Source organism: Coptis chinensis, chromosome 3, assembly GCF_015680905.1.
Source record: "Coptis chinensis isolate HL-2020 chromosome 3, ASM1568090v1, whole genome shotgun sequence".
Lineage (NCBI taxonomy): Eukaryota > Viridiplantae > Streptophyta > Magnoliopsida > Ranunculales > Ranunculaceae > Coptis > Coptis chinensis.
The window spans coordinates 39,555,261-39,579,068 of record NC_141458.1 but is presented as its reverse complement, the minus strand read 5'-3'; the positions used below and the strand labels follow the sequence as shown (position 1 = coordinate 39,579,068).

Genomic DNA, 23,808 nt, shown 5'->3' with positions numbered 1-23,808 from the left:
CGTCAAAACTCAAAACCCCACCCCGACCTCCCAAAAAAAAAACCCCGAAACCTCCAAACTCTCCATTCTTCTCTCAAAAGTCAAAACATACGACGATATAGCGAAAGCCACCCAACAACAACAACAACAACAACAACGACTCTGATCACTAAAATCTTGGATGCTTCCACAAAACAGGTTCGATCTCTTCTTTTCACTTTTTATATATCAAGTGTTTTCATTTTTGTCATTTTATTCCATTCACTATATACATATGTTTTTGCAATGATCGTTGAAATAGACTTAAGCCCATTTTTTTGGTTTGAACAGTTGTTAATTAAAAATGGGAAAGTGATTAGTGGGGTTTGTAAATGATGGGGCATAAAGTGAATGGTAATGTAGTTATGTAGTTATGACGAAGAGATTGTTAGAAAATGGTGGAAAGGGTGGTTTTGGATTAGATGTTCAGTCTTATAAGTTTAAGAGAAGGAGTGTGTCGGCCAAGAGGGATTTTCCCAAAGGGTGTGGGCGATTTGCGGCGCGGGTTGGTGAGAATTTGAATGGGAATTGAGGTGTTGAGAAATTGGAAGAGGAGGAAGAAGGTGTACCTACGACTTCTTTGGAGAATTTGGAACCAATGTCTGTGGATACTCTGATGGTATCGGTAAAACCTATAAAAGCTTCAAATTCTGGGAATGAAGACGTGTCAAAGAACTTGCATAGAACCAAATTGTCTGACCACGTGAGTGATACAGATGAGCCTGCTTCCAAAGATTTGCGGCAATGAAGTTACCAGTGGACTCTGTTATACCTGACAGATCAGTAAAGCTAGAGATATCAGATGACACTAAAATATCCGTTTCTGCTGACGTCTTAATGATCAGGATGCGCGTGAGAAATTTTTTCCTCGAAGGAGAATTTCGGCTTGCAGAGATTACCCCCCTGGTTGCGGAAGAATTGTAACACATGCTAATTCAGAAAGTCGTCAAACCTCGGCCGGTTCTTTTAACAATGGGAGTAAGTTGAAACAAGGAGACACAGAGAGAACCAGTGCTAAGACTTCACTGGGAAATGATATGTCTCAATCTGATCTCAGGTATAGTGGGGTTGGCGTATCTGGGGGAAAATTGGGTATGGAGTTTGTGAAACTCAAGAATAACATGAATTGTAAGAGGAAGTTTCCTGAGAAGTCTTCAAGTGAAAGTCCTGGTATAAGGCAATCACAAGGGAAAGGTTTCGAATCTGAGGACAGGGTGATAGTGTACTCTCTAATGGCTAAACAAAATTGCCCGTGGAGGCAAGGAAATAAGACCTTTAATAAACCAGTGAGCCGAAATCAATTTCAAGTGGAAGAAAGGCAAGGAAAGAAGACCTCAAACCCCTCAAGTGGTAATCAATCTCAAGTAGTAGAGAGGCAAGTAAAGAAGACCTCAAACCCCTCGAGTGGTAATCAATCTCAAGTGGTAGAGAGGCAAGGAAAGAAAATCTCAAACCCCTTGAGTGGTAATCAATCTCAAGTGGTGGAGAGGCAAGGAAAGAATATCTCACAACCTGTAATTCGTAATCAACACAAAATGGAAGAGCATGTTGGTTCTGAATTATCTGAGGATCGGGAGATGGTCATGGCCCTAATGGCTGCACTGAACTGCCCATGGCGGCATGGAAAGCGGCCTTTTAAAGCTCCAGATGGCCATCCAAAGCAACGTAGCAAGTATCTCTGGTAAGAGAATTTTGTGATTGCTTCCTAATTTTTTAAAGCATTTATCGTCTTTCGACTCGCCTTCTCAGAGATAAGATTGTAACCTCAATTTCTTGAGATGAGAAATGATTTGAACAATCTGTAGTTTGAAGACTACAGTTGGTCATCTAATTACCAAAAAAATCGATTCATTCTTTAGGGTTTCTAAATTAAACAATCATTCAATTGTTCTCTCCAATAAAAATACACAATGGGTCGCGAAACCTCGCAATCCAATTATTGGTGTTGTTCTGAATATTGGTTACTTTTCTTTTCAGGAATGGCACTTGATTCTTTTTCTCCTCAAGACCGTATTTTACAGGTAAATCAATTTTTCATCTGCTTAATTATGGACACGTGTCTGTTTTAATTTTTAAGTTCCCAAGTGAGGTATTTGAAGTTTCTTTTTCAAATTTTGGTTATGTTGGATTCTTACATGAGTTGTAAAAGGTTTTAATGAAATTGGTCTTTAATAATCTCAGCAGGTGAAGTGATTCAAAGACTAATATGATTCTGAAGTAGAATGCTATGTGGTACGGTATCTACTGCCTTTATCTTTTTATATGCAAGTATGTTGATTTTCAACATCTTTTCATTTTCATTCCAGGATTTTTGTACATGTTCTCCTCCACTTTAAGTAATCGGCTTACGAATGTGAAAATGTGGATGCAACAGCTTAGTATTGTCACAACAAATACATGGTCTTTGTGTTTGGTATTTGTATTTGAATGGACTCCTAAAGAGAAAATTATTTTGGACGAAGCCTTTATCAAGTAATTTCATGCCCTTTCTATTTACCTTTCTCTATTATGTTGTTGATTGATTAATGAACTGCTACTTCTTCTTTTGTCTTCTTTAAATATTAACTCTGTTGTTGATTGATTAATGAACCGCTACTTCTTCTTTTGTCTTCTTTAGCTATTAACTGTGTTCATTTCAAATACTCAATGGTTTTACAATTATTAGGAAAATTACAATTTTTTCATCTAATCATTCAGCTAAAATCGATATCTAGACGAACTTAATTTTTTTGTCCATGGAGTCCCATGATTGATAACTATGAATCTATAACACGTTCCTACAAATTTCGAGATACACATTCAAAATTGTTATATAATGGTTATCTATAACCAATTGGTAATTTATCTATAACATGCATTTCGTATAACTGTATAAGTGCTTATTAGAAGCTCTAATTATTACTAATCTGAAGATGATGGATTAAATCAATTAATGTGAAGTAAGAGGCTTAAAGCTTAGGAGCTGGGAAAACAAACCAAGTGTACTAAAGAAATAGAAAGAGTGCAATGCAAAACACAATTTACAAATATCTTTAGCTAGGATCTTTGTAGAATTGGTCAGTTAGCAACTTAGCATGGATGATTAACAAACATTGATCTACTCTTCAGAACTTTGTCAAAATGTTAAGATAGAAAAACTCAACACAGAAAATAAGCATTGTTCACATCTGGCCTTTTTTTCTTTATAGATTTGCTTTTTAGTGGATCCTTTTTTTTCTTGAAGTGGTAACTCTCTTCCTGATAGATATATTCAACCATTTATCTTGCTTTCTTTCTGTTCTTCATAATCAGAACTGGACTCTGCATCTGATTTGACCTGAGGTGTTTGATCCCCTTCTTTTGCCCCATAATTCCATGTACAGACCAACGATCACGATAAACCCTCCAAGTATGCTGAAAAAGCAAAGTTGTACCATTAGTACAGTGGTTTAAGTCGTACATGATGTCTCATGAATTTTAGTTTTACTTATAGGGTGTCATGCACGACTGCCCGTGTATTTACCTTCCTGTGTACAGTCTTTCTCCAAGGACAAAATATGCTAGAAATGCTACCAATATTGTTGAGAGGGGGTTGAATATGGTCACAAATACTGGGCCTCTTTTTTCTATGCACCATAGTTGAATAAAGATGATCAGACCAGAACATACCACTCCCTGCCATGCATTGTCATAGGGATAAACTTCAGAATCTATCTTAACAGATTGTAGACAACTAACTCAAGTAAATGAACGCTATGAACTTGCTACTTACACCGTAAATTATAGACCAAAAGTCAATATTAAATCAATTTCCATGCACTTGGTTTATGTTTATGCGAATGCAGTGAAGACTGCTGATTGTGCTCCACCGACGAAACTCATCCATGCTGTCAGAGAAAGTTGAGCTGGATATTTCTTCAATGTGACTGCCTACATTGTTCACACCAGTATGTGAGTTGTAGATATATCGTTCTATATATAGAGAACATTTGGTTATTCATCATTTGGACATTTCCGAAAAAATAGGAAAAATATGAATAGAACATTTCGGCCTGCACTTCTATAAATCTTACAAAGAACATGTTTCCTTATTTCTTATATCTATGCTATAATAAATGGTTGTGGAGAGGAGCTAATACCTGCATGATGTACCATATAGACCATGTTATGCAGCTAGCTACTGTGAGGATTGACCCCTTCAACCAATTCTCATGAATCGTACTATTTCCTTGGATATGAATTAAAGCACCCTATACATTTCTAATTACAGGTCCTTTATACAGTGTCATGGTGATGACACTGGCTAAGGAAACTATGGTTCCAACAACTTTTGCCATTCCGCGGGTGTTCCTAATGTCAAGATTCTCCATCCTGCACAAAATTCATCCAGGTGCGGTTGGTTAACAGTTAGTAATAGCATCCATCTCTTTGTCAGTGACACTGAACAACTTATTTTCAAGTATTATTTTCAATACCTATATGTTTCAATTCTTTGATGGTTAGAATATACCTGCCTTAGTACAACTGTGATTATAAAAGTTAGGGAAGCGATAGTGTTGACCATTGATGCGATAAAGGTTGGAGAGGTGTATCTCAAGCTTGCGAAGTACATGTTCAGAGTCACGCTAACCCTGCGAATACAATGAAACACCTGTTAGTAAGTTTCAAACTTGACACTTTATATATCTAGCTTTTCTTATTTCATACAAGTTTAATTAATGCATCCTCACCCAAGGAGAGAAAGAACAAATATCTCTGCAAACAATGCTAATGTCAGCTTTGGCCTTAACTTTTTGCAGGAAGGATAAAAGATCAGCAAGCCAGCAGGTAAGCTTCACCAAACTGAAATTGTTAGATACTAACAAGAATTAACAATTCTGAGAAGGAATCAGTTATTTTTTCAATTTGATCATTTCGTAAGAACTGAATCAATCCATTGGAGACTATACTAGATGCTGAAAATATTTGCAACATTCTTGCAGTACTAAAGTATTCGTCCATATGTAAAGCATAGGAAATTCAGTAAAATTATCTACACATGTTTTAATAACAATGTTAGTGTACCTTTCAAGGAAATAGGCAAAAGGAAGCATCACTAAACCAGAAAGGATATGTCGATAGGTTATGTAGACATGATGATTCATTCCATGGTTGAAGGAGGCCTCAGTAATGAAGTACAGAAATGTATATACCATTTGAGCCAGTACCATGAGGAGGTGCGATTTGAACCTCCTATAAGACGCCATTAATTCGCATCCTTCAAATGCCATGGCTCTTAGAGTCTTGGTGTATATCTTCACCTCTTTGCTTATAATATTAAAACAGGGGATACAAGATGCATCTGTACATATAGATGATGGTGGGAGAACTTAGCATAATTTTCATTTGCTAGGCATATGTTTTGTTCAATATTAGAGGAACAAAGAAACTCAAAACCAACTTCATAATATCAGATGCACAACTTCATATGCTTAGTTTTGTTCACTATCAGATGCACTTATAGTGTAACTCCAATTTTTTATTTGGCCCTCTACCGCTACTCCATTAGCTCATGCTACATTAATAGTAGATGATCTTATGATTAAGTACATTGCATAATGTATGGTATCACTTTAAGCGTTCAAAAACAACAAAAGGACCAAGTTTCAAAGCTAACAAAGTAACAACACAATACAAAACAATGCAATTATCTTTTGTGGGATAGCTAAAAAGATAAACATATGATTTTAAGGCATGTATTCTTCTTGAATACTCAATCAAGTAGTAATATTGTTATAAAACTTAGACCTGTGCATTGTTAGGTTCTAAATTGTTTGCTCTAATGATAAAATAGGCATTGTTTGTTTTTAGTATAGTATTGTCCAGTACTTAGTTAAGTTCTATGATTAATCGGCTTAAATTAGTTGTGGTACGTCAAAAAACATGTTTCTACTATAATTTGTCGTAACTTAGTTTAGGCCTTGGAATGAAGGCATGGGTTTTACACTTTTACTGTTTTTGCGCTTGGTATTGATGTCTCCTTTGATACTGCCATTCGAGACCTCACCAAGTGCAATGTTGGCTTGACCTTTTCAAATGCGTCTTAATTGCTACTATGACTGCGAAGTGTAATTATATTGATTTTTATTTGTGGAGTGCTGATTTAGTGTGTTTCCTGAGTATCCAGGAATGGCAAAGGGTGAAACTCTCAATGTGTCCTACTATTCTTGAGCTCGCTCATAGTTTTACAATTAATGGGTACACACACATTCGGTACACAGCATGCATTGGACCCCATCACCATCGTGAAAGCACGGGTTAGATACACTGTAGTTTTTAGATGATTTGCTACTTGTACTAATTTTTTTTAGCATAGTTGACATTAGCTAAGAAGTAGACTTTTAAAACATGGGAGTGGTTGTCGATAGGGGAAATTGGAATAAATCTTCCTCAGTTCCTGCTAAACATTGATGAGGCATTTGGTTGGGATAGTTGGAGTCTGTCATATATCTCTCAAGGTCATCAAAGTATATGGAAACTGTGCCATGCATCGAGCATTGTCTACATACTATGATACCTCTTCTTCATGAAACCGTCTTTGGCTCCCAAGTATGGCTATTTTGCAAGATGTATTATCATTTAAAATTAAGCTGAAATTGAATGGACATTCGGGCTTTGATGGCTAGTTTTGTTTTCTTTTTGCACACAAAATAGACAATATATAGTATAATATCCAGTATTATTTCTGCTTTGGAATGAGAAAGTCTCCCTCTCCTACTGATTCCTTCATGATACAACAAGGTTATGGATGTATTCATTAAGGCGGTTGGTTACATTGAAATTCCAGTTCGTTGGAATGATGGTGAACCCTTTCTTAGTCGTGATGTTCATTTACACCCCATATAAAAGAATGCAGTTTTGTTGATATAATTGTTTTGATTAGAGAATTATTTTTCATATATTACTTCAATTGGCTTTTTTCTAACTCAACCCCTCCCCTCTTTTTTAGAATGCTATTACATGATCTGATGTATGATTGTCTCTGATTCACACATTATTCCATTTCTTTTATATTGCCATGATGTTTAACACTTTGGCTTCTTGCAAATTTGCCTCCACAATTTGGTCTATGTAAGTTACTATTTTATTCAACATTTTACATTAACTTATTATTATACCATAGTCTGAAGGAAATTTTTTTCGTTTGTTGTTCAAAGATTATAGATCCCTGAGTTCCATAATCTATTATTATTAGTTTAATGTATTCTGAATAGATTGGGATTTTAATCACGATTAATTAGTTACTTATGAATGAGTCATCTACTTTTTGTTTTCTAGCATTCAAACTCTCTTTTGTTATAGTTAGGCATAGTTGCACGATTTACAATTGTTAGCAAATATTGATTTTATAATTCTTAATATTCTTATAGTTTATTCATTTTTGTGGCTTTGTAGTTGCTATGAAGAAAAGTGAAAGGTGGATTTTGTACGGTAAGCAAAGTACTGTGCAACTCTTATATTCCCTCAAAGGTACCGCTTTCCTTTCTTCTTTCTTCTTTGGGTGCATGGTAAGTCATAGATTATTATGGTAGTTAGAAATAATGTATGGGAAATGGTATGCTGTGAGTGTAAGGTAGTATGGTTAAGTATGATTTATATATGTGAGTTTTTTAATGAATCTTAATGCATTCATTCATCGACCCATCTATCTTTGACAATGACCGCATAAATGAATTGTTAGTAATGAGTGTGTACCCTCTATCTTGATGATAAAATTTTGCTTGGAATGTCAGAAAGGGATTTAATCTGAATTTCTAGCCAAATGCATTTAAATTAACCTATTTACAATATAAGATCGACTATAAGTGAGATATATAATTTTGTAAGTAAGAGAGTGGAATAAGCCCTTGGATGAAATGAGGATATATATTTTGATTTGGTTCCTTACCCCTCGCCATATTATCATTTTATTTGATTGCATATATTTATAAGTATGGAATATTCTACTTTAACAACATGTTCATTCTTTGACACAGCTAATTGTATTCAGGGGAATTCTATTAGTATGTAGATTGTGATTAACTCGGAGTATGAATTCTTTTAAGTTGATATTATTGTTAATTACGACGTTGTGTTAGCCAATTGCCAGCAAATTTGTGGGCTGCATGTTAAGTAGTGAAAGGATAATAAGCTCTTAACACAAAACATCAAATCTTAGTCAGTACTATTGACATTGCATTTTGAGAAGAAATGCAAACATTTATTAAGTGCTCATAGTTACTAATCTTAGTTTGGGATTCATAACTCATGGGATGGTCCAGTTACACTTAGCTTGGAAAGATCACAGTCGAAACTCCAAAATATCAGCTTCCGAAATCCACCACTAAATATGAGATCCGTAAATATTTCCCTTCTATAGTAGCCCAAGTCACCTATGATCCTTCCCAAACTAAAGGAAACCGAGACGGTGGCTTCAGTATCCTGGCCAGTTACATTGGTGTCATTGGACAACCCCAAAATACCAAACCTGAAAAGATAGCCATGACTGCACCTGTTATAACCTTGCACCTGTTATAACCTTGACGGAATCCGAAACAATAGCCACAACAACACAGGCTGCATGAAGTTAATTGAAAGTATTAGAACAATCACAAAGCTATTCATTAATGGTCTACACAAATTGCACTGTAGCTCTGACCCAACTGTCCAGCAACTCATGGAAGGGTTGATTGTTACCCTAACCTATAACGGAGAAGGATAAGAATATTAGGGAGGGTAACGAGTATACTTCTGCCCCAATTTTTCAAAGCATCAGTACAACAGCCATACAAGTTAAGAAAATCTCCGATGTACTGAAGTAGGGTTCTACCACCTGTGTAGCTAATTGGCATGCCTTCATGTATTTTGATCAAAAGGGGGTTACTACCGGTACATTAGCTATTAAGGGACAAACTCTCTTCAAATGCTACTAGTGAGAACAAGGATAATTTGAGTGACAAAAAAGGAATATTACTACAAAAGTACTTCTCTTTGGAAATCAGAAGAGAAAAAAGGAAGATTACGAAAATGAGGAGGACAAAAATTAAAGCACTGCCACTGCCAAAGAAAACCACAAAACCTCTTTCTCCCACTAAAACCCTTTCTTCCCTCACTCATTAAACAGAATACATATCCAACAACAATAGTTCTTGACATCATAGTGAAAACCCTCCTTATTCAAACCCTTCTCGAAATTCTATTATTATCTCAAATCAAAAGTCAAAACCCCACACTTAATTGATTCCCCACCTCTACTTATTCACTGTTGATCAACACAAGGTGCTTCTAATCGAGTTCAAATTCATTTTAAGAGCAAAAAGATGAAAGCCCAATGATTTTTATGAAGGTCAAGAGTCTTGACAATCAGCTGCAAAGCCCTCATCCGCGGTTAGTATTGTTTCTTAACCAATTCCTTTGTTGTATATAATATAGGTAAAAAGTGAGAAGAAAAAATTAGTGAAAGTTTGAGACAAAATGATAAAGTTGTAGAGTAAATTGATTCATTCAATCTTTGGTACCCGAATGAAACGTAATTTATGATATACAAGTATATTGATATGGGTTGAAATATTGTATTTATTATTATTATTTTATGTTTTTTAGTGAGCCCAATCACAGTCAAATATATTTAACCATTAACACAGTCCAATTCTATAGAAATGGTTTCTACTGATTCTCTTCTTATTTTTCGTTATGTGCACGTATTGGTGAGGTTGAATACATTAATTAAATTACATACCAAAGAAAATGCAATAGTTATTTTGATGACAATCCCTTTACAGTTTATGAGATAAATTGCTATGATTTACCCCTCCACCTGCCATTCGTTTTGTATATAGTATTGGTTGCATCAAGTTAGATTGTTTTATGTATAGTTAGTAACACACTTAAATAATACAATTTACAAAATAAAAATAAAAATAACAACAGATTTTTTGTCGGGCAACTTTCTTCTCCTTTAGAACTGGGAGTCTATTACACTTGGAGAGAAGGCAGTGGAACTGTATATGGGAGCCACGGTCGTAGCTTTGCTTTGTCGTGAATACAATTGATCGAGGTGTGTCTACCCTTTTTCTTTTACTACCTTTAAGACGCGGATTTAGATTGATTTTGGTGTTCACTCACTTCAAGTTTTTTTTTCTTTGTTCGCATTGGATTAAAGTTCAGTAACCCGTAATAAGAACTAACAATTGGCAGTTTCTGTTGCATCTTGTGTGAGATTGGCATTATTGTGGCGTCAACTTTTTTTTGACATTACTACTATGTTTACAGTTCTCTATTAAATATGAATTGGTCATAAGATTAAAAACACTGTATCTTTCAGGGTTGATGTAACCATTTTTTACGGGGGGCTTTATATCTTTATCTATATACATAATATAGCTCAACCCATGTCAATTCAACCAATTGCTCAAGCATTGGAATCAGATCGAGTTTGTTTTGAGTATTGCGACTATATTTTCTCTTCATCTACTTTGAAAGACTATAGAATTCAGCTGTCATGTATAACAGTTTCCTGAAGTAGTCCTAAGTACAAGGAATTGATGGAGCAAATGTCAATCTCCAAAGCAGGTAACTTGAATGATCAAATTGACTTGGGAATCTAAAGAAATTACATTTTTGCAGGTGTTTATGCACTTCATATGTTTTCACCCAATGCCACTGTAGATTTGCACTTTTTTCAAATCCTCCTCTTCCATTTCAACCAGAAGACGGCAGAATGTTTCCATGTCATTTGCTTCTTCTTTGAATGTGAACCGGTACTCCCTCCATTCATATTCACCAAATTCATCTTTTGTGGTCAGACTTGGAACTTTGCCAATTACAACAAATCTTTTTCGGCCGACAGAGAGCATCAGTGCATCCTTCACAAACAGATAAAAGAGATGACATAAGTCATGCAACCCAAATTTGACAACTAATGATTACAAAAAGATGAAACCTGTCCACTTTATGTCATTCTAAAGTATTAAGTAAATTTATTCATTTTTTAGGTTACACAATTCTATTGTTTTATCAAGGGTGATAGAGGTTTCTGTCTTCCTCAATTTGAGATACGTTGGCATTGAGTTGTGGTAGGTATGATATTTACAAATAAAAACACTAATCACTAAAAAAAACTTGAACTTCCAGGTGAGATCAGGTTCCATGTTTGACAATGTCTTGGTCAATGATTATCCCGAATATGCAAATAAGTTGGCGTGTGAGCTAGCTTTCTGGGCTAACGATGGGTTTTAATTTTTTTTTTCCTGCAGTTTGGAGCTGCTCCCCATTTTTTTGCTAAACATGTCCCAAAATGCCATGGTTTGTTGATACTAAATACAAAATAAGGATCTTGGTAACCAAATAAGAGAGAGAAGTGCAAAGAACAATCAATAGGGAAAAAAACACATCTCAAAGGTAGCTTCGATTCAACAACTTATCAGATTGCAACAACTTATCAGATTGTCCTCAAGGGGTGATTGTTCTACGCTTCAAGTTGGAACTTTGCTACTGCCTCCGAAGCAGCTAAGCCCATTCAAGGTACAATATTTTAATTTTTTTACTCTTTTGGTTTGCATTGTTTTTCGATTTGTGTAGTTTACTAATAATTGGGTGTATAGATTCTATTGTTTTATTGGATACTAAACAATATTGGAATACCCCATTGATATCTAATGATATATAGTCGACACCCCCAATCAGTAACTATGATGCACGAGAATTTCTTTATTGATAAGTACTGTTGGAGGTTGAATTTTACGCCTTTACGCTTATAAGGGTCTTGGGAAGGTATTAGTAATGGTCACACTAATAATTGTTTTGAGGATGATGAGCAAAAATAAAACTCCATTCCACATCTCACTTTTTGAGTGTCTAGATTAAGTTTTGCACACCACACACGACACCAAATGTAATTGGTATCTTAGAACTCAATGGAGTATGCCGACTCGCTCGACTCCACAAAACCCATATTTCTTCTTCACGTAGAACCCCCAAACGACAACTCTAAAACCGCTCATCTTCTCACGGCCTCTCTCTCTCAAATCTCACCGTGGTGCTGTTCTCTAATCATCAAACTGAGATGGTGGTAAGTGCTTACTCTTTATTCTTTAACACAATAATCCAATCATCAAATTTAAAGGTACAACTTTTTTTCAAAATTTCTATAGTTTTACTTTGATGGGGTTTATGCTATTAGTTGATTGCTTAAACATTACACACTTAGCTAGCTGCCCACCCAAAAAGAGGTCCCTTGGTTTATGCATGCTATTTGTAGTTGGCATAATATTAGTTGATTGATTGATTTTACAAGGAAAGAAAACAATGATTAGACAGATGCTTTAGAGTCCAACCGATTTAAGAAAAAAACAAAATATGTAGTGCAACATTAAGGTAAGGGAAGCGATGCTTTGAAAAGAACTGTGGGGAAATAATGTTTAAAAGTGATCACCTTCGAATATTTGATATAGGTACATCATTCATTAAATGGGAAGACTGGGGCAGATGTTACCCATATAAGAATAGCTTGGTTGAAATGGAGGTGTAATTCGGGCATGTATGGTGCAGAATGTTGGGCAACGAAGAAACATACTACTTCATATATTTTAATGGAAGTGTGCTTTGTGCCTTAGGAACCCAATGGACTAATCAATTTCGTCCTTTGCTTCTCTGGATGCAAATTAATTAAAAAAAATGTGTTTGTCTAATAGATTTTTTATAGTGGTTAAAGATTTCTTGATTGTATATGAGAAATAAAATTCTTAGAAGTGGTACCTTGACAGTCCAACTTTAGGTTACTGAGATAGTTTGACTCATTTTATAAACTGGCCGGACATTGATAGTGTGATAATTTGGGGATAGAATTTTGTATAAGGCTGGACTAGGATGTACTTCTGCTTGGGATAAGAAAATATAATGGCCAAACACTGTTGATGATCTTTACGTACTAAATATAATTTGTGGTTTCTTTTATGTATGATATCAGTGCTACAATGTATATTTTTTGAACTCTGGATCTGATCCGAAGTTAGATAGTATAACTCCTTTAAGATTCAAAAGTTCAATCTACGAAAAGCCTAGTTGTAGGTCTCCTTCAAGAATTTTTATCAAGATGTTTTCATTATTTTGAAGGGATTTTGGTGGAAAGACAATAGTTTATCTGCCTTTGGCGTGGAAGATGAGTGTCAAAAAACAAATTGTGATAGAAATAATTCCTACTGAGCAGCTTGTAACATGTGATTCATGCCAGTGAAAGATTCATATTGTGATAACTATTATTTGTCTCAATACTACAACATTGCAAATGGTGCAATATGGTGTACAAACAAACATTCATTGTCACCTATATCATGATATTCATCTAGATTTGAAATTGACATCGATTTGTCTTTTGCTATTGCTGATGCATCAGCCAGAAAAGATGTACGCATTACACTTACTAGATCAAGGTTTGAGAGATTGCAATCCCCTTCAAAAAAAAATTAAAAAAACATAAACCCTTCAAACAAAGTATGCAATAAATCATTACTTATCAATATACATATATTATTTATTCAAGTGGACTTTAGGCTTTTGAGTCATTAGCTATCTATGTAGCAAGTTCGGCCATGGGCCGGGCCAAATGGCTAGTATATATATAAAAATCTGCTATCGGGGTTGTTGGCATTGGGAGCTACTTAATGCCTCTATTTATGATGGGCTAAGAAGATAAATAGAATTATTGTTGCCAACGCTTTTTGATGAAAGGGATGTTAGATCTTGGTCACTGACACCGTCTAGAATTTTTTCTACGGAAGGTTTAAAGATATGCTTACAACATGATTATAACTTATAAGCATTAATTGTTGAAGTGGTTCTCAAATTATTCTTGGTTGGTTTTATCTTTTATGGCGGAAAAGGCCCTCCTTGGTTTCTTAAGCGCACATGGTCGATTGTTTTAGAGATGGCGAATAATTTGAATGCTACTTTTCTCCATGTATATGTATACCGTGGATCGCTCTATCAGCTGTTTTATTGAACTGATCTGGGTAAAGTAGGTTGAGGGTCGTACAAGTCGCGATAACTCGATAAGAGTAGGGTGCACGTCAGCAGCACCGGTGTAACAATGTTTTTCTTGATCTTCAAACTTAAAAATGTCAATTCTAACTTAATGGCAAGCCATACATGTGTTATCTTTATATATATATAATAGCAAGTCTCTTTTGCTGCACTATAAAGATGTCCACGTAGGCAAATTTTAAGTATCCTATTTTACTCACGAGAAATCAGGAGAGGGATTACGAAAAAAAATGGAGAAAAAATGTCTCCACTTAGAATGGAAACTCGCCTAAAAAACCCACGATTGTTCCAAAAAAAAAAAGAAAAACCCACTACTAAAATGAAAAACAACCCTTGAGATTCTCCGATGAGTACATAGTCATGAGCAATCAGGAGAAAAAAAGAGGAAACAATGAATCTGCAAAAAAAAAAAAAAAAAAAATCTAACAAAGAATCTTTTTTTTTTTTTAAAAAGAATTCACGACAAACAAAACACTCTAAAACCCACCACACCTCTTTCCAAAACCCAAACAACACTTCATCTTCCCATCCCATCACATTTCATCCCCGTGACAGTTGATAAGTGCAACATTTCTAATGTGGGACTCCTGCGCATGATATTCAAGGTTTTCACTTATGAGAGAAAAAATCCTGCTGTTCAAGAAAAGTCATCACTTGGTAGAAAGGTAGGCCTCTCATAACACATCTAGATTGATTTTAATTATTAGTTATGTTTGAAGCTTAGGGCATTGGTATTTCTTCGAAGAAAAACTAGCTGATTGGAGAATTTTGTGTTTTGAAGAACAAACATCTAACTCCAAAGAACTGATTCAATTATACTAGAATTAACTCTTTCGATTGTTACCACATACAAATAAAAAAAATGCATTTTTTCTTGGACTCACGGAGTATTCAAATGAATTTTTTGAGCCCTATATATGGCGTTTTTACCACAAAAAACAAGCAATCAAATCTTTGATTCTGATTTTACCTAAAGAAAATGTATGTTTGGTTTTGATAGACTTCCAATATCAAGTATATATCCTCATTAATTCCGAATTTAATAGATACAAATCTAACATGAAATTTTTTTAGTTCAACCATTGTTGATTGGCTCTTTTTTTGCCTAATTATTTTATGAGCCTTTTAAAGTTATTGATTTCAAACCGGTATTCTTCCATCCTGAACTATGAGCTGCTAGCAAGACTTAAGGATTTGAACTGTGGTAAACGTTACTTCACTTGGTTCTTTTTTTCCCGATCGCTTGGTGTATTTTTCCTTCTTTACCAGAATAATGATAGAGGTTGGATGTCCAAGTGTTTGACCGAGGATGCAAAGAGATACATAGATGATTTCCTTTCAAATGTTGAAGACACAGACCTTATATTGCATTATGGGGAAAGTGAAGCTGCTGGGTGCTCTACAAGATCTACTTCTCATCCTGTTGAAATGGATGGTGTTGTTTTGCCATGGTTGCAGTGGGAGACTGGTAATGATGGCTCTCCTCTATTGTGCAAGAGTAAGGAGGAAGTTTCACATATTCCAAAAGATATTTCATATGGTTCACTTCAGGTAATTATTTTTCCAAACAACTGCTATTATTTTTCCAGAGGATTTTTTGTTTGTATTGACTTGGAACCAATGATGGGGGTATATGAAAAACAATTCTTTACTCGTGTTGAGCTGCCAAAATGATATTGGTACTGTGTTTGTCTTTCAAGGTAACGAATCTCTAATTTTAACTTTTTTTTTTGCTATTATTAAATTTGTAGATAAATTGATGGACGCTAACATAAAAGGCTATGTGATTTATGGGGAGAGAGAGTGGGAGCAACTTATCTATCTAGAGTCCATCACTGTTCTAGAAAAAATAATTTGACACTTTTTTCAATACTTAATTTGTGTGTTTCTTTTTTTTTTTAATAAGTAAATTAGGTATACTATTTGTTTTAGAATGGATTAGCCATCAGGTGAATTGTATTGTGTAGTCGATTGGGAATCTTTTGAAGTAACCAACTTGATATACAATTGCATATTAGTTAATTGATCTCGGAGGACTCCTGTTAGTTGCATATTACACACCCCCTTAATTGTGCTACCTTATATTATTTTTTCTCTTTATTTGTTAAGAAGTTCATTTAATAGTGCTACCTTAATGTTTTTCTCATTTGCCATGTTCTTAGCATATATATAGTTTTTCTCAAATGATTGTTCTACCCAATTTACTTTATTTTTTGTTCGCAAATTAATCAAGATAAAATTATTTATTTATTTTTTTATTAATCTTTATTTATATGCTTTTACTTAATACAAGTATTACGTACTCGGATGTGATTTCTAATTTTGTATAGACTATAGAGCATCGAGGGACACATAAATATATGGTTTAGAGTGTTCCATGAGCACTTTAAGTATTGTGCTAATTGTTATTGATTGTAGAGTTAAGGCAGGGTCACTCATTTTGAGTTAACGAAGTGCCAACCCACACCCACACTATGTACATACTTACGTAGTATGCATTACAAATGCCGAGTAGCTTGGATTTTTTTTAAGAAGTGCATGCTATGTCTGTAACAGAGTCAGGCATTTCAAGTATATATCATAGCAGTCCCCTTTTAAGCTCTCTTAAGGTGTCCACGTCAGATTTTTACTCACAAAATTAGGGAGAAAAAAACAGGAATATTACTAACTCCTTTTGAGCCTCGAGTAATCGGGGAAAAAAAAAAAAAACAAACAAACAAACAAACTTTCGGTTAAACCCCACTCTGGAACTCTCTCAATCTTCGCCGGTTACTTTGCATTTCAAAGTGTTGTTAAACCCCACACTTTGGCCACTGCATCAATGAATCACTCACCTAGAGAAGTCATTAATTTCTCTCTTCAACCTCATTAGACTCTAGGGGTTACTCACCTAGAGAAGTCATTAATTTCTCTCTTCAACCTTATTAGACTCTAGGGGTTTGATGAGGAATTTTTCAGGTGAGATCTTCTGCTCTTTTGCAGTTTTTATTGATTGCTTGAGAAATCTACACTAAAAAGGTTTGTTTACTTACTAAGAAAGAATATTTACTTAACTCAGAGTAATGACGAATGTTAACTTCTTCAGTAGTCATGATGGCGAAGACAAAAAAATAGAGTTAAAAAAAAAAAGTGTTGGAGAGTAGGGGAGTTGGGTTGCTGGAGGAGAAAGGGTCGATTTCACTTGGTGGAGAAGAAGAAGTCAGATCTAATTTTGGGTTGGTTTAACTGTAAACTTCATGATATCTTCGGCCAGAGAACTAGACTTTGATCCATCTACTTCTAGCTTCAATGTGACAAAGGCACAAGGTGACTCTCCCTAATCGCTCATCTGGTCTTGCCACCACCGATGCTTCAAACACAAAGGGGTGTTGATACAGAAAGCTCTCTACCTCCAAGCTACTGATATTTTCACCCCCGGATATAATGATGTCTTTGGACCTATCCTTAATCTCTATATAGCCATTAGGGTGTTTCACCGCAAGATCACCAGAATGAAACTGTCCACCAGAAAATTATATAATAGCAGTCTCTTTTCAAGCTCTCTGAGACTATCCACGTCTATGTGTGTAATTTTTTGTTGGATTTGGTATTTCTCCCCAACTCGATCTTTTCTGTATTTAGACAAAAATATCCCCTTGGCTTCCCATTTTGCCCCTTAATCACTTCATAATAACAAATAAGCGGGTTATGAAGATAATCTGTAAGCTATGGATGCATTTGCTTAGCTTATATATAGGACAAATAGTATTAGGAGTAATGGTATTGTGGATATTAGTTGTGCATTGTTTATATCAATACTACTAAGTCAAGTGATAGATATCTAAGTTTTGGTATATCAATTGGTGGAACACTTCATTATACTGTCGATTTTAACATAGTGACTTTTGAAGGTAGGTTCATTAATCGATAAATAACTATTTTTGCCTCTATCCGAAACCTCCGATTACCTTCATAATTGGCTATGTAGCGGGTTATTCTAACATAACAACATCAACAAAACATGCAAGCTATTATGGGCCGAAGAATACAATGAAATACAACTTGATAACAACTACTCACGAAATTGTTAAAGCGTTTCACCCAATGTATTACAATTGGTTTAGAAATTTCTCATGAGTAGGCTTCATAGCGTAATTCCACATATTACTATATCATTTTTTTTGTAATGATATAGTTCTATATCAGTTCTTGAATGGAATCATATTGTGTCATTGTGAGTAGTATGTGTTGGGTGCTACAGTGGAAGCTCACCAAATTCTTTTAACAAAACTTACCATGCATCTTCACTTCCTTTTCGCAGGTACATATGGTGAACGATGCAAATATTTTGGAGGCAATTCAACTCATCAATGTGGATGCAGCAAGGCATCATGTGTTGGATTCATTGCACCCTTTCTTTACCTTGAATTGGAGTGTGAGTTTAGTTTAAGAGCATTAATGTCAGTCACCATAGGTACATATAAAATTTATCCCGTTGAATTAGTTATGCTATTACTTTGAACTAGCATGTGGGTTATGGATAAGAGTATGATACATCAATACTACCTGTTTCCTTTCAGCACTAGAAATGCTAGATATAACCAAATAAAATTTATGGGCTCAAAGTTAGCATCCATTATGACACTTAATGCTTCACGTCCCGTTATTTGTTGCTACTAAACGTCAATGTTTATCTTTCTATGCTCTGATGCAGCCACAATGTTATATGTGATGCAGTTGATAGCGAGTTTGAAACTGCTACCTTTGAAGCTAAAGTCGAGTAGACCACATTCTTGCATCATTACAACGTAAGGTAAGTTGATTTTCTAAATTACCTGTTTTCTCAACTTTGCTCGGTTGTAAATCAATAGTCATTGTTGTACCATACAAAAAAAAATATTAAAAGAAGAGAATTGCTAGCGTCCTGACCTACTACGTGACAAAATAAATTACCTGTTGACATTTTACACAAGTTTCTATTTTTCAATAATAAAAAACAAATAAATCAGTGAGTTGACTCATATTCTTTCAAACCAAATAACAGTTAGTTAGAACCCAATCTAGCCACCATTGTTCCAAACACCACCAACAACTTTTCAACACTGGCGAATGGTACGTATTTGATTTTCATAAAGTAGTGATTGCAAAGGTGCCATCCAAGACACAAATAACTTTGTCAATTGTCAGATCCGGTAATGGGTTTACACACCTTTTCCAAATTCTTTTAAATTTCAAAAAAAAAAATGTTTGAGATTGTATAACCTTCAAACCCAATCTTAAGTGAAGAAAAACAAAGTGGAAAAAACAATTTTTTATGGGATTCAAAGTTGTTGGGTTAAAACAAAAGTGTTCAAATGTTTATTTTGTTTGAGTTTAATTAATTATGCAAGAGACTTCATTTTAACATAAACATATATTTACTTGAAAGTTGTTGTTTATACAGTGGATTTTCATTGAATTATTATTTCTTTGTGGATAGTGAGCATTTATTTTTCCGATGAACTTCGGTGAGCGAGTTTAAGAGAGTGTATTAAGTTTATTTTTAATTTTGAATCAAATAACCGGTCAAGTCATTTTACTTTCACTTAATTTTGTCTCATAGTAGGTCAGTCCGTCCTACCCCTTAAAGGGTCGGGACGCTAGCAATTCTCTTAGAAGAATTGTGGTTTTGCGTAATATATTATATTCACACAATTTGGACCAGTCCCTCCTTCGTTCACCACCATTCGAAGGCTATGTGTCTCCAATAAAGGCGAGAGAAAGGCTTTGAAAAACAGCAAGGGACTGAGACACAAGTACTGTGGACCCTATCATTGACCAAGGTCCATCTAAGAGGTTAAAATATTAGAACAGATCTCCATGGTTACATAATCTTCTCGCACAATTGATCGAGATTCTGTAAACTTGATTGCTCGAGATGAATAAGTTATCATATACATGCTAAGGTTTGAAATTGACTTTTACGATTGGAGAATATGAAAGCATACAATGAACATATAGGGTTATACAGTACAAGAATTCTTTTCTAATATAGTGCTGCAATGAGGTGTTAATTCTACTCTTTTCTTATCTTAAGTTTGCTTTAATTTTTATAGTGGGCAAGTTGTTTATAACCCATTTCCATTCCAATTCGTTATTTTAATTTAATTGTGATAAAGATAATTGCTTGGTAAGGACTTTTGGCAAGGCACTCGGCTATTAGCCATTGATGTAGCTACTGCTTTAGGGTTGCTACAAAGAGCTCTTTTGGGAGATGAACTAACGGATAAGGAAAAACAAGCACTTCAAACAAATGGAACTGACTAGGCATTGTTGGCATTCTCATGCTTCTTCCCGTGAGCACTTAATCCCCATATTCTTTTTTGTTTTTCAAATATAATTTTTAATTCTTTGTTGGTAAAGTAACCTGACTGCATGATAATCTCATGGCAAGTTATCGCATCTGAATTTTATACATGCTTAATGTATGGCTGGACCTATATATATCTTTTGTGCTTCTTATTACAATGAGACCAAGGTGATTAAGTCTACAAGAAAAAAAATAAAAAATAAATTAAGTCCATCGCAGATAATGTGATATGAGATGAGTAAACCGTGGAACTTAAGTAAACATATTCTTTCTTGGGTGTGTGTTTGTGTACAAATTATGTAAGATGACTGTACAGATCAAAATCTTTCTTAGGTGTGTTTGTTTATTTTGGCGCAAAGCAATATTCAATCCATTCGATTAATTTTAGTTGACTTTTTCTTAGTTAGAAACTAATACTTATATCTAAGAAAAAGAAAATACAGAGACGACCCGAGTAGTATATTTGACATGATAAAGTGTCCAACTGTAGTATATTACTATATTTAAATGATCCAGTATTCACAAGAGAAACACATAATATTCTACACAGTTTCTGAATTAGTTTGTTGTTTCTAAATCAGTTTGCAGTGGTAGTGGGTATGTTTTTTGCATTTGATGAATTTGATTTTTTTTCACTTGAATCCAAGCCGCAAAGATATTGCAAACCATATCCGAGACACAAAAATACATAAAAGAGAACTCTTTATTTCTAGCTTGGCAATTGAAGAAAATTTAGGCACCATAATCTATAGTAGAATATGCTTATACAGTAGACAAGTTATGCTTAATCATGTATTATTAGTCTTCTTTTGTTCTTTCAAATTATTAAGAAATTTAACATTTGTTAGTATATAATAGTGATCTCTATGATGCAGGTCATTCAGGGGATCCGCTATGGATTTGGCTATGGAAATTGTGGTCACTGTAATGAGCAAATGGTCATTTGAGTGTGCTGGATTTCAAGATGTTTAGATTGTTACCTTTTCTGCTAAGTGTATCAAGTAGTGCAAACATTCAACCAAGAGATCGAGAAAATCTAATATGCAAGCAGGCAACTCCAAGTACTAATTATCTAGGTACCTTTGTTTTTATCTCAAATTTCTGTTACCATGTACCTTTCATTAATCGATCTTATTTTCTTTTTCTCATGGTTCTTCTATAACTTGAAATTATCGAAAGATTATGTAATAGCTAACACCAGATGAGTAGTCATTAGCCTATAACATGGATATGATATTTAGAAGGACTTCATCCGTAGAGGGGTCATAGTCTCGCGGTGAGGATGTTTATATTAGATAGTACCAAAGGGGATTTTTTTAAGGGTTATTTCAGCGTCTTATGTTATTGGGTCTCCTAATTAATTATAGGATCATACTTAGAGAAGAAGTCACATTTCGAAGTTTTTTGACAATTCTTCTAGGAAATAAAACTGCTTCTATTTGGTTTATTGGAAAGATTGTTGATAGTGACCCTGATGACTAAACCTTTGTGTACTAAGCTAATTATGGTGGTCATGGAGTGCTTGGTTAGTATTAAAATAAAATCTTTGATAAAACAGGTGGAAAAGAATAGGTGAATGGTCTTGACCACGTAAAATGAGTTGACTTGGATCCAGTTTTCCTACTCCTTTACGGCTGCTGATTTCCTATTTTAGTCGCGTTGAGCCGTTCCATTTTCAAACTTGAAACTACTAATTAAACGATTAAATGGTGTAAACCAATTTTAATTATTTTAAATTATTGTTTTACTAATAGAATAAAAGATAAAATGGTGTAAATATGATTTCTCTATGGGTTTGGATTTAATTTGTAGAAGGGGTTATTTCTTAGTATGCAGTTGGGAATTTGTTGTAACGAAATACCAAGAAAGCTTGGAAATATTTCTATTAGAAGATGATGTCACACGAGGTAGAAGAGTAAGGACACAAGTTAATACTGATCATGAAACTATATCAAATAGATTAAAGCGTATCAAAATTTTCGCTTGACAATATGCAACAATGCACCTGCTAAGGTGCTCAAAAAAAGGTACAAAGAGTATGAGACTTTATTTAGGACCTCTATTTAAGCATAGTCTAAGTATAAAATGCAATTATAGAGTAGCTACATCTTTCCTACCTTTTTTTTATTCTAGCATCCAGTACAATATGATTCCTCTTATTGGTGACCAAGCTTAATTACTTAAATATATATTTGAGTCGACTTCATTATTGTTCATTGTTATATACTAAAAGAAAAAACGCCTCACAACTTCCCAAATGGCGGATAGGGGCATGCATCCAATGAACCCTTTCGAGGATCATTTGAACCAAAAGAACCTTACTTTTGTTTGAGTCCAGATCGAGATGGGTTGAACCTTCAACCTCTCCACTGGAGTTCAAGTACTACTTCAACTTCTTGCCGGTTTTTGTTGTCCGCTTATGATTTTTCTTGCATGGGTTAATCCATCTTAATCTGTACAGTAATTATCTTTTTCTTCATAGTTGTGCATGGCATTGCTCCTATTTCTACTTATGTATTACTCATTGCAAGTTATTCCTTTGTCTCTATGAGAAGGTGTTACTACATTTGGACCCATGAGAGGAAGAATTCAATGAGGAGAATATAAAGGTGAATAAGATTGTTTTTGTCTTTGTTTCACTTATTCTAAATATTCAGTTTCTTATTCTCTTCAATATTTATTACGTTTTGTACTAACTCTCTTTAACGGTGTTAAAATAGGCAATTACCTACTTCAAGATTAAGTTTCCTCAAGGAATCAGATAATTACCTACTTCAAGATTAAGTTTCCTCAAGAAATAAGATTTACAAATATGACGCCTGACATTGGATGTGTGATTAGGGTCTTCTTATGGGGTTTATAGGAAAGTTATGATCGTATACAATGTTGTGTACTCTATCTACTGTCTTTTTCTTATGTTGTATTGAGGGCATACTTTGGCGGTTGCTCTTATAATGTGACCTCTTTTTGGTACCGTCCTCACTTTTGACACCAGGAAAGACTGTTTATGTGTTCTCTTTCTCATATTTTTTGTATTTCATTTGGTTGTATTGATGTCTTTCTATGTTTAAGTCTATTTAGATTATGGCGTCATTTTGGCATCTCGAATTACCATTAGACACATTTGTGCAGCTATGATGCCGGATTCAATGAATGCGAATTGTCTTTGCAGCTTTCTAAAAAATAGTGGAGATATTCTTTCCAGATTTCCCACTTATACTGATTTTTGTTTTTGGTGCTTATAGTTAGTATACGACGAAGGAACGTCGAGTTTATCTGTGGTTGAATGGAAAATATAATTTGATGCTCACTAAATATGTATTTTGCAGTTGTTTATTTGATTTAACGTATGTATGTGCTAATTAATGTAGCAACTCCCGGTCACAAGTTTGTTCATTTTTACACAAATAATGCATTTTTCAAAG

General features: G+C 34.6%; 2 protein-coding genes across 51 annotated transcripts; one reads left to right on the top strand and one right to left on the bottom strand.

Annotated features, from left to right (window-relative positions):
• Positions 1–9: 9 nt before the first annotated feature.
• Positions 10–23,407, top strand: LOC147509568 (uncharacterized). Of its 50 annotated transcripts, none has more exons than XM_086601840.1 (19): positions 11–177; positions 310–1,699; positions 1,996–2,039; positions 2,200–2,250; positions 2,325–2,490; positions 3,843–3,948; positions 4,268–4,654; positions 4,797–4,824; positions 6,164–6,293; positions 7,432–7,506; positions 9,978–10,775; positions 11,271–11,538; positions 15,325–15,606; positions 18,356–18,469; positions 18,772–18,847; positions 20,261–20,369; positions 21,259–21,459; positions 22,939–22,992; positions 23,104–23,407. In XM_086601840.1, the coding sequence occupies exons 2-3, from the start codon at positions 1,056–1,058 to the stop codon at positions 2,006–2,008; spliced, it is 657 nt and encodes a 218-aa protein (XP_086457966.1). In that variant the 5' UTR covers positions 11–177; positions 310–1,055; the 3' UTR covers positions 2,009–2,039; positions 2,200–2,250; positions 2,325–2,490; positions 3,843–3,948; positions 4,268–4,654; positions 4,797–4,824; positions 6,164–6,293; positions 7,432–7,506; positions 9,978–10,775; positions 11,271–11,538; positions 15,325–15,606; positions 18,356–18,469; positions 18,772–18,847; positions 20,261–20,369; positions 21,259–21,459; positions 22,939–22,992; positions 23,104–23,407. The 50 variants fall into 50 exon arrangements, with proteins under 50 accessions (XP_086457973.1, XP_086457974.1, XP_086457966.1 ...); XM_086601836.1 differs by having other exon boundaries at positions 6,164–6,585; XM_086601829.1 differs by having other exon boundaries at positions 6,164–7,107.
• LOC147509569 (WAT1-related protein At5g07050-like) lies at positions 2,497–5,243 on the bottom strand. The gene is made up of 6 exons (XM_086597853.1): positions 5,062–5,243; positions 4,728–4,829; positions 4,512–4,628; positions 4,266–4,368; positions 4,150–4,193; positions 2,497–3,730 (listed from the first exon to the last, which is right to left on the bottom strand). Exons 1-6 carry the CDS (start codon positions 5,241–5,243, stop codon positions 3,517–3,519), a joined length of 762 nt encoding a protein of 253 aa, XP_086453979.1. The 3' UTR covers positions 2,497–3,516.
• Positions 23,408–23,808: the final 401 nt, after the last annotated feature.

Bases quoted from the DNA above. Each gene is read 5' to 3' on its own strand.
- LOC147509568 (XM_086601847.1), top strand. From the start codon at position 1,056: ATGTCTCAATCTGATCTCAGGTATAGTGGGGTTGGCGTATCTGGGGGA.
- LOC147509569 (XM_086597853.1), bottom strand. From the start codon at position 5,243: ATGGCGTCTTATAGGAGGTTCAAATCGCACCTCCTCATGGTACTGGCT. The intron at 4,830-5,061 runs GTACACTAACAT...AGTTTGGTGAAG, and splicing joins TTTGCCTATTTCCTTGAAAG to CTTACCTGCTGGCTTGCTGA. The intron at 4,194-4,265 runs GTAATTAGAAAT...AATTGGTTGAAG, and splicing joins TGACACTGTATAAAGGACCT to GGGTCAATCCTCACAGTAGC.